The sequence below is a fragment of the Prunus dulcis genome, chromosome 2, assembly GCF_902201215.1.
Source record: "Prunus dulcis chromosome 2, ALMONDv2, whole genome shotgun sequence".
Taxonomy (NCBI): domain Eukaryota; kingdom Viridiplantae; phylum Streptophyta; class Magnoliopsida; order Rosales; family Rosaceae; genus Prunus; species Prunus dulcis.
The window spans coordinates 13,503,043-13,514,889 of NC_047651.1; the positions used below are offsets into that span (position 1 = coordinate 13,503,043).

At 38.5% G+C, this 11,847-nt stretch overlaps 1 protein-coding gene across 1 annotated transcript; it reads right to left on the reverse strand.

Annotated features, from left to right (window-relative positions):
* Positions 1-5,481: 5,481 nt before the first annotated feature.
* LOC117618176 (putative disease resistance protein At1g50180) lies at positions 5,482-8,587 on the reverse strand. Its single transcript, XM_034347782.1, is given in 5 exon segments — positions 5,482-6,366; positions 6,368-7,203; positions 7,562-7,797; positions 7,879-8,108; positions 8,282-8,587. Coding segments are annotated over 5 exon segments (2,493 nt in total).
* Between the last annotated feature and the right edge of the window lie 3,260 nt (positions 8,588-11,847).

The window sequence follows — 11,847 nt, forward strand, 5'->3', positions numbered from 1 at the left end:
TAACAATCACAAAATCTCCCCATACGCCGGAATATCCAACACCACGTATGGGGTTGCATTTAGACAAGTGCTACCGTGACTCCGTTGGGACATCTATGCGCTTATGAGGTAAGTCTAAGTGTGGACGGGCGATAGCTTAAGAGCTAGAATGGTTGGTGTTGGCCAAGATGCACTTGTGAAGCGTATTTTGGGTATTTTCGAAGGTTACGGAAGGAACCTGAGGGAACCAAGAATACTGAAATGTTCGTGATGTCGAGACGCAGGAAACGCAACTGACGGTTCGCCATTCGGAGTTCGTATGAAGGAGTTATGCCCAATTATGACTCTTCGTGCATAGGTGATGTTCCCTCCTGGCAGAAGGCTAAATGCATAAAATGCTATATAGGGGGTGACATGGTGTCATGCTCTCCACCACCCCTGGTGCTTATACCCTTGTGGCACTAAGCGAGCATCCTTATGAGATTGAAGATAGTCATAAGGGCGGGCATAAGATTGTTGAAGGATAATCTGTGCCTCCGAGGGAAAGGAATTCTCGAGGACAGTACGAACACGCAGGGCCGTTCGTATTGCGCATCGTTGGAAAGAGTGAGGTCAAGATATGGCATTCGCTATGCCATCGGCTAGCGAGACATATGACAATACTCGATGGACTTGGCTTGGGTTCGGCCTTGTCTAATATTGAAGGAAGATATTCGGATGCCAGTACGCATGGGTTGCGACCCCATGCAATGCATAGATGGTTATGTGGGATATTTGGAAAACATATGTCGCCAAGGCTTGGGCGACATGAAAGTATAACAGCTTGCGTGTATAGCTTGAGGATGTGGGCTATCGTGAACGCTAAAGGAATGACCGACAGAAGTGTGGGTAAACCGATGGTGGGTTAGATCGCTATGTCTTGACATGGACATGAGCGAGACATGAGGAAAGCATGCGACGTGGTCGATGCAGTTGACGTGTCTTATGCAACGCTTGATGTATGGGCGTCGAGGGTTCGTTGCCGGATGCGGAGTGATTATATAGTCACACGGTAGTGTGACTCGTTGTCTAGTAAGAGACGACACCTGAAGGTAAACCTCTCGCGGAGTTGTGAGAGTCATGAATATCATGAAGTGGGGAGAATGCTGACTGGGATCCGAAGGGATCCTGGGCCGCACGGGTGTGCTTTGAGTGGCGAGAATTTGTGTTTCGCTTCCGCTGCGCAGCGCCGCTCGCTCATCCCGTGACACTACGTACTCTTACTAAGGGATCAAGCCACACATAGTTCTTTCTACAAACATGTCTTTCCCAATATAATATAACAATCCTTTATTCATATCCCTGGTAATCACAAAATCTCCCCATACGTCGGAACATCCAACGCCACATATGGGGTCTGTCAACACGTCGGATAACCTACGTCACGTGTGACCTAACCATCACATAATCTCCCCCATACGCAGGAACATCCAACGCCACGTATGAGGTCTGTCCTCACACCGGATAACCTACGCCACATGGGACCTAACAATCACAAAATCTCCCCATACGCCGGAATATCCAACACCACGTATAGGGTCTGTCAACACGCCGTATAACCTACGCCACGTGTGACCTAACCATCACATAATCTCCCTCATAAGCCGGAACATCCAACACCACGTATGGGGTCTGTCAACACCACTATTTAAAATGAGTCTTGGAATTTTGACATTGGGATGCTGCATATTAAGATATAGTATTGGATGTATATATATATATGTGACACACCTTGTACTAAATTTTACTTTGATTGGAGGAAAGTAGTTAGCTCTCTCTTGAAACCTTACCTTGATTCAGGGCTTCAATAACTTCTGTAGTGTAAATATCTAAACTCTAAAAACCTTAGTCGGTCTATAATACATAAAGACCTAAGTAGAGGCATAAATCAAAAACTTTAGTCGAGGTACAATACATGAGCCCTCAATAGAGGCATAAACTAAAGACATATTTAGTCATATACTCATTCTTAGCACTAATAATATAGATAAACCCTACACCATTTAATTTCTATAAACAAATTTTAAAAAACCCAAAATATGACAACTGGCTCTATTGAATTTAATTTTGATTATTAAATTACTTGATGCCCTATTGAGTATTTTGGGTTTTTTTTAATAAGGTTTTGGAGTTGGGTTTGTTTTAAGAAATCAATGATAGTTTTGTAATTTGAAAGAAGTTAAAAGCCTTTATGTTATGTTTTAAATGGACTTTGGGTATGTTTCTAAAGTCCATTTCATATGGGATTTCTTTTTTATAATTTGGGGTCTTATATTGGGTATAACAGTAAATCTCTCTAAACTAAATCCTTCAGTCGAGGTAAGAAACATAAGCCCTCAAAACCTGTCATTAGAGGTATGAACTCAAGATAATCTTATTAGAAATACCAATCATCAATAAATGCATGAACTCAAAATAACCGCACTAAAAAACATACAAGATGTCAAAAGAGGCATAACCTCAGCAAAGGCACAAGCCATCAACAAAGGTATGAGTTTAAGGCTTCATTTGGATAGAGGGATTCTAAATCTAAGGTTAATGTTATAAGCATAAATTGTAATATTAGACAATTACAATCCATATATGCTAAGATTTGACATAACTATGTGTAATACATTTAGAATGGATTTGACTATATACAAAGAGTAACTTGCAATCTATGTATTTTTTTCATTTTCCATCTCGTTCAATTCTTGACATACATAAACAATTTAACTTTACAATATCATCCAATACATAAGTATTACGTTTTACTTGTCAATTGAAAATGCCAAAAATCCCACAACTTATGCTTCAACCCCCAATTTTTTTTTTTTTTTTTTGGGTCTTAAGTATGCATCAAACCTCCTTCCTCTGATATTCATATAATATTCCACCGCCGGTTAGCCGGTTAGGCCTAACCACAGCTTCCTCTGATATTCATATAATATTTGAGTAAATTGTCATATGCTATGCACCAACCGAAGAAAAATGGGAAACTACAGTATTCCCCGCTTTTTTTCTTTTTGGTACATTTTAGTCCCCGCTTTCACGGTTGGGCTGGTCTGTGGTCACCTAGCCCAAAGCCTAGCCAAGCAGCCGTCTTCAAAAGCTTTCGTCGGGGTTTTGGGTCTCTCAATCGAGATCGGACCCAACGCGGAGACAAAATGATTCCTCGTTAGAGTTCATAGCAATGAAATCTCAGGTTTTTTTCTTTTTCTTTCTCCTTCATTTCTCTTGAATTCAGTTTTCTTTGAATCGAAATCCTGGTTGTTCTCTGAAGTTTCAACTCCATGGAAGTACAAACCACCCCGAAACTGAAAAAACCTCCAAAACCAGCAAGCCCATTACAGAGCTATGGTGGTTTTTCGCCGCAGCCGCCTGCGTAAAGCTGCTATTGATCCCAGCCTACAAAAGCACAGACTTTGAGGTCCATCGCCACTGTGAATACTCACCAAAGCAATGAATGGCTGGGAATTTTTCCTCTGCAAATGGGATTTTTATGAGAGCTGAATATATGTTATACTACGGAAAGAAATAGTAAGCGAGTTCTTAGGTGTGCCAATTCTATGTTTTCTGTTTTGTGTTGAGACCATCTGGCTTCCTCCTGTCATGTTGATTAATCGATATTTTTGTATTAGCATCGGAAAGCTACTAAGTTTCATCTGTTGTCCGATTAACACAAGTAAAAACGGAGATTTCATAGAAAGGATCCACTCGTGTAGTAATTTGGAACTATTGCTTTTCTAGGTAAAGTTCTGGGTTTGAGTCCTAGCATCTGTGTAGCTTATGTGAGTTTAGTATACTATCACCCAAGAAATGTCCTAAAAACGGAGATGTCATTGAAAGAATACTGACAGGCTTAATGTGTAAAATGGTGAACTGATTTAGTAGATAATCATTTTGTTTAGTGTTAAGACTTGGCTCATAGGCTAAGCCAAAAGTTTGTTAAGTCTCATAGGACTTGACTTGGACAGGTGTCCTAATCTTACTAATAGTGTAGTTGGATGGTTGAGATTGAAGCTAGGAGCTGTCTAGCTCTCTCTCTCCTCTAACGGTTATATGAGCTGTAAGCATGTGGGTGAAATGTGTGCCTCACCTAATAAAGTAATACAGAGCATTTTTGCAAAGTCTGTAGTTCATCATTTTCTCTCTTCATTATTCTCAATCCTCCATTTTTCTCATTAGCTCAGATTTGCTAGGAAAACACTAACAGTGAATAGGATTAATGTTAGAAGTTTTTCACATTATTTATGCTGTCAGAAATGCTGACAGATCAAATGTTTTGAAGCAGAGCAGCTTGAAAAAATTGTTTAACTGAAGCAGCTATGTGAGGTTTTTTGGCAAGATAGAATATTAGAAATTGAATACTTGTGCCCATGGTTCTCATTAAATAATCAACCATGATACAATGGACCAGGATATCATGAGCCATCTCTGTGTCTCCTAGAAGTTAGTTTTTGTTGGTTTATAAGTGTGATTGCTGAAATGTAATTAGAACAAAGAAGTTTTTATTCTTCGTTTAAAAGGAAGCTTTGGATCACAGTCCAAGTATGCAGCAGAAAATGTAATAGTCTTGTGCCACTTGTCTTTATCTCATAGGGTAGTTAAATGAGTGGCTAGGATCGAATAATGTAATGAGGAATATTCCATTCCTAACGGTTTTGTCAGAGCACAATATATGCATGTTATATTGGAGCTGAGCTAATACAATTTTAGCTAGCTTCTTCTCCAATCTCTCTCTCTCTGAAATTCTCTCCTCTTTCATCTAGCCAATCTCTCTGCATTTCTATAAGCCTTATTACATTGATGATTGAATAAATATACAAGATAATGGTCTGTATATGCTAATAGTTTCATTGATTTTGGTTGATAAACTGAAACCTTCATTAGCTTTGTATCTTTTTCTACCTAAAAGTTGGTTTGAGTGATTTAGTTATACCTTTAGGAACATGAAATTTATGTTGGGGCAAAGACCTCTATTATGATCGGTTCTGTATTTTCTTTTTTTGCATCAAGCAAAATTTATCATATTGATATGCAGTTTTATTCCATCTTCCTTGCTATTGAAAAAACAAAAGACAATTGGTGCTAAGTGTAATGTATTCTAAAATGTGTTGAAAACAGACTGCAACTACTATTAGTTTAAATTTATTTAACATAATAAGAGGCTCTTGTTATAACAAATATGCATACAATCGAAGTTGCAAGTAAATGTGGAAAATGAGATACAAAAATAAACAAGTGCAGGCAATCATCACAGACCATATACTAAAATAAAATAGAAATACTACTACTTTAATGAAACAGACTTTTCACCCAACTCTTTTTGCTGTTGCTCCGCCCCCAACTCTTTTTCCCTTCAAGTTTTCCCTTCAACTGGAAAGAGGAGGCAAACAATTACTTATTTTTCCCTTGAAATAATAAATAAGAAAAGAGAAAAACAAAATTTAGCATACCATTTATCCCGAATCTTCTTATGCCTCAATATTTGTAAAAATCCTCTCCTCCTTCCCCAAGCCGGCTACAGAATTCAAGACGCATCCTTTTTATGGTTAATTCCTTGAGGGTAGTAATACATTGGAGCCCATATGGAACTGCCTCCAAATCTAAGCAATGCTCAATGTGCAATTTGCAGAGACTACGCATGGCTCCTTTCTCCACCTTCCATTCTTTGAACTCCTCCAACGAATAAAGAGAAACAAATTCGAGAAATGGAAAGCCTCCCTCTGAGCAAACAAGATGTGCCGGAAATTTCCCGTAACTAGCAAAAAGCATTCTTAAGCTTGGCAGCTTCTCTAATACTTTTATGTGGTCGTCCTTGAGATCACCAAAATGTATCAGTGTAAGCTTGGTGAGGTTCGTAAGGCACATGAGGTCTTCTGGTAACTCAGTGATTTTTCCGCGTAGTCGCAGCTTGTATATATTAGGATAGCTTAATACCATGTTCCATGGTATTAGCAAAAACGTGGACGAACGAGAGTGCAATCCACCAGAGAACAATGTAGAGTCCACTGATAGAGACTGGAGGTGCTTAAATATGATGTTTGTCCTTTTCTCCTTTTTTTCCCCTCCGTCAAACATGATAACTCCCAATTTTCTAAGGTTGGTTATTTTAACAAAATCATCTAGATCAGATGATACCTGAATACCAATATTGACTACTGTATGCAAATTCACTGCCTCAGTAGCAAATAACAGACGTTTCTCTCTTGCACTATGATTTTGGTGTAAATATATATGTCTCAATTTTTCTATCTTGGAAAACACGTTTTGATTTGGAATTTTAAAATCGCAACAACGGGCACGTAAATCTAGAGTCTGCAAACATACCAAATTTGCTATAGATGATGGCACCTCTGAAAAAAATACTCTTCTTTACACTTAAAAACCTTAAGTGCACTAGATTCCCAATTTCACCCGGTAGCTTTCTAACATACATATTTTCAAACTTCAAAACTCTAAGCAATGTGAAGTCCCTTAATAGTGACCGTAATATCTTTGAGTTCCAGTTGCAGTAGCTTGAGACAAAATATAACAAAGACCTAACATGTGCATAATTTTCATAACTCCCCGAACAATGTCCCACAACTGTTTTTTCCAAATAGATGGCAAGTCTTTGAACTCTACCATTTGGTGTTTGCTTGATGTCCCCAAATGTATAATAATGAATAATATGGAGAAAGTTCTCCTCTTTTGCCTTTGACATGCATAAGTCTCGCATAAGATCGTGGAGATGACCAGTCTTGATCTTCTTACTCGAACCATGTTTTCCAACTTGAACCATGCACCTGCCCACTAACTCACTTAAGCACATATATGATACATCTTCCATAACTTCCACTGATGTTGATGATATAAAACTTTCTGCCATCCATAGTTTAGTCAATGTACTCACCGGTATTTCATAATCTTCCGGAAAATGGGCTAAGTAGAGAAAACATAGTTTTAAGTAAAAAGGTAAGTTATCGTAACTCAATTCCAATAACCATGATACCCCTTCATATCCTTCACCTTTGTAATCCGGCCCAAGGTCTGTGCCTCTCCTTATATATGCATAAACATTCTTATGGACCGTATTCCACTCATCAACTGTATCTTTTCTAGCTAGAAGTCCTGCAAGCACCGTGATGGCTAGTGACAAACCTTTGCAATATTGAAGTATCTCTGTTCCTAGCTCTTTCTTATGTTCATAAATTTTACGGTCTGAGAAACAATATTAAGATCAGATACATGTATTCAATTGACGAAAAGTATACAAAACAAATTATCCCATAAGTTTCTGATTTTTCTTCGGCCTAAACTTTGATTTGTGTTGGTCCGTTATGTGGGCCCTGATTTATTTGGATATTGAGAGATTCATTGTTAGGTACACGTTCTTTCTATTCAAGAAAAGTAATTTCTAGAGTATAGGTTTTGATTTGAGTATATTTTCTGAATATAAATATTGTAATAATATATATAAATATATATTTTTTTGTGATAATAAAACTAATATCTTCATGTAGAATTCTCTTAGAGTAACTAAGAAAAGTAGAGATAAAAAGTTTGTGTGAGAACATACTTGTATCTTCCGTTCCAATTGCTATCTTCTTAAACAGTTCCCAGCTTTCATCATCATTCAACAACTGTGGTTCGAAGAGGAAACCATTTTTGTCCGCATACGAAGCGACTTCTTTGTTGCGAGAAGTGAGTAAAATTCGACTCTCAGTTTCCTCATTCATTGGAAATCCAGCTTGCAAAGAGCTCCACGCATCACTGGTCCAAATGTCATCAAGCACCACCAAACATTTCCTTTCTCTTTACGTATTCCAAAGCCTCTCTGCTATTTGATCAATCTTCAGTTTTGCAATTTCTTGTCTTTGCTCATTGGTAGGAGACATGAGTTTAGTCAGAATTTCTTCCAAAATTTCCCGTGCTTGGCATTGTTGAGAGATACACACCCAAGCAAGACAATCGAAATGACGCTTAACTTTATCATGATGATAAACTTGTTTTGCAAGAGTGGTTTTGCCCAACCCGCCCATCCCCCAAATAGAAACAACTCGGGGGCCTTTTTCTTTGATCAAATGCATAGCCAGTATCTCTGTTCCACGGGCTAACCCAACCACCTGAGGGTCGACAATATGAGGATAAGCTATCCTCCGTTCCGTTGCCTCTAAAAATAAGTGTCACCTCCACTCTCCCCTGTTTGGTGTAGGTTAAAACTTGGCATAATCGAACTCAACTATGAAATTTCGGTTTTAATTTTCTCAATGTCTGAGCCAATCCGATGAAGATTAACTCCTTTTATGAAGATGCCAGTAAACCATGTCAAAACATTTGGTTTCCTCTTGAAAGCCACTTTTAAGACATAAGTTCCAATGACATCCTCAAGATCATAAGCAGCATCTCTGACACTTGCCACCCAAATGCGTATTGCTTCATTGCGTCCTTGGCTGGCGTCTGCATCTTTCAAATAGCCTTGCATGATTTGTAGCTGGGTTTGTGCACTCTGAACCTTACCACCTACGAATTTCAAGGATTTCAATGCCTGAATGATAGGGTTGCTGAGCCCTTCGAGCACTATTGAAACAACAGCTTCGGCCATATTAGCAGCTTTTCTTTTTTCTAATGTTTTTTTAGATTGAAAAAATAATATTACCAATGGAGAAGTCTCAGTTTCGTTCATATAGGAAGTCCCATAATTATTCTGATATCTCCACAATCGATGCAAGCTTTGAAAAGTATCACTAATATCCAATGCCAGCTTTGAAAAGTATCGTAATAGCAAGACCCAGTAAAAAATAAACAGTTGTTCATTGGAGTAGATGCAATTTGTTTTCTTTAAGCTTTGTGTTTTGTGTTGGTAAATTAGTTTTGTGCATGTATATAACAAAAAGATGAAAGGAAAGGAATTTGTATAAGTATCATGTTTAAAATATAGGGGTGGTTCATGGCAGCATGCAATAGAAATATTAATAGAAATTATATTTTATTATAAATCAGTAGAGGTTGCAGAAAAAGAGATATTCTTAATCTCTTCCAGCCGAAAGCAGCCCATATAACGATAGTTTTTTATTTTAAAAGAAAGCTTGGTGTAATTATCACTTCACCTGATGGATACCAAGGTTTAAAATATTGAGAGTTTTGGAAATATCGATGGTCCAAAAATACGGATATATCGATGAAAATATCGATATCGATAAAAATTGAATAAAAATCACGAAAATTGTGAGAAAAACTTGGAAATTTTTATTGTAACTTTAGAGGATGTTTATTTAATCAATTGTCTATTATTTTATCACAAAAAATTAGAATAAAATACATGGCATGGTGGGTTTGCGTGATTTAAGTTGATTATGTAGCGACCTGACAAATACTGTGTCTTTAGAAAACACGTAGTAATTAGTGAAAGAAAATTAAAAACACCATAATTTTTTAGTTATAATAATTTACTACAATATATTACATATTATAATATATATGAGCTTGAAAATAAAACAAAAATAAAATATATGAGTAACTTAGTACCACATAGAAAGAATTCGTTAAAACTTAGTATCACATATGATGAATAATATTAAAACTCAATAGTGAATAATAATACAACTCCATAATATATAACCAAAAACAAAAAAATACAACTTCATAATAAAATAATAAATAACATTAAACATATGCCTAAATTTATCATTAGGGATTTTTTTTAATGGAAATTTATCCTAGATAATATTAGCTTGCAGAAATTTTAAGGACCATATAAATATTACACATCGTAGCTTTATTCACAAACTCGTTCGCAGCATGTTGGATAAGGCTCAGTAGGAGGATTAGAGAGAGAGGGGTTCGAGTCCCCTTGTGCGCAAAACCACCATTTCTCAACAATTTTCATTTATTTTTCAGTTTCATATCGCGATATTATCGATAATATTGCGATATAATGCCCAAATAAAGCATGAACGAGTAGGAAATTATCGCGATAATATCGACGAAAATATCGATATATTGACGAAATTTAATTGGATATGTGCTATAATATCGTCCATTCAAAAAAACGATATTATCGGCGAAATATCGATATACTCAACGTCACAGAAAACCTACAAATTGCCCTATCTGTTAGCGAGATCGTCAAGAAATCCGTTAGAACCCACCACTCTCCCCCGTCTCAACCCTCCCTCAACACCCACCCATGGCAGCCCAACACAAACAATAAAATCCACCTTCTCCGATATCCCCCTCCATTCTCAACCGTCATCCTCTCTCTCCTCCTACCACCTTATCTGACCCAACCCAACCCACAATATGGATCCCGACTAAATCCCTCAGCCATCACCGACTCCACCCCCGAAACCCAGCACTTACGCCCCCATCCTCAGCCGCTATCTTTTTCAGCGGAGAGAAGCTTGGAGAAGAACCCAGATTCATTATCACCGATAATTTTGGTCGTTTCGGACCAAAGCTTGCCCATTTCGTCACCAGAGATATGTTTCGGAAAGAACCCAGATGCGTCACCCAAAATTTCGGCCTTTTCAAATCGTAATGAGCAGTCTCCTTCATCATCTTCATCTTATTCATCGTCACCAGAGAGACGACCAAATGCTTCTGATCCAAAGGCCAAGTCTTTTTCACCAGAGAAAAGTCCAACTGCATCACCAAGAATTTCAAGCGCTGCCGAATATATTCATGTAACATCCCATATCGACCAAAGGAGAGGGGGTAACGTGCCTTATATGTACATGCCCGCCTCCATCTAGCACGAGGCCTTTTGGGAGCTCACTGGCTTCGGTGTCATGGGAACTCCGAAGTTAAGCGAGTTAAGGCCAGAGCAATCCCAAGATGGGTGACCCACTGGGAAGTTGCTCATGAGCTCCCAGAAACACAACCGTGAGGACAGAGAAGGGGGCTCAAAGCGGACAATATCGTGCTACGGCGGAGCCGATCCCGACATGTGACAATTTGGTATCAGACCCACTCTGCCGTGTGGTGCGAGTGTGCCGACGAGGACGTCGAGCCCCTAAGGGGGGTGGATTGTAACATTCCATATTGACTAACGGAGAGGGGGTGATGTGCCTTATATGTACATGCCCGCCTCCATCTAGCACGAGACTTTTTGGGAGCTCACTAGCTTCGGAGTCATGGGAACTCCGAAGTTAAGAGAGTTAGGGCCAGAGCAATCCCATGATGGGAGACTCACTGGGAAGTTGCTCGTGAGCTCCCAGAAACAAAATCGTGAGGGCAGAGAAGAGGGGCCAAAGCGGACAATATCGTGCTACGGCGGAGCCGATCCCGGGATGCGACAATTCATTTGGATCCAAAAGTGCAGTCTCTCTCATCATCAGCTTCATCAAAACTTTCCAATGTTTCTCACCACACTACAGAGTCTCCGGTCGCCTCCGCCACCGATGCCTCCTTCACTAAGGATGTAGGAAACTCCAAGTCTAAAACACTGGTTGGCCAAATAAGAAGCACCATCCAAAACCCAGATCAAAATCTCAATCAATTTCTTCTCCATTTGGTTCTTGTAACTCTTCGATCAATTACTCTCATACAAAAAGTAAAGAAAATGGGGCAAGTGAAAGAGGAAGAGAAGGTTTGCAAAGAGGTTGAGAAAATTGTGAAGTTGGCTGGAGACCTGGGGTGAGGATACGGAAAAGATGAAATTTTTTTTAGATTTTAAATTTTTTTTAATTATTATTTATTTTATTTGCTTTTTTTTTAATTTAACATTTTTATTATTTTAAAAATAATTTTTTATTATTTATTTGTCCACCTGTCAGTCTACCTCATTAAAAAATGGAACCCACATTCGCCACATAAGCAGATAACGGATTTCCTGACGATCTCGCTAATGGAGGGGGCAATTTG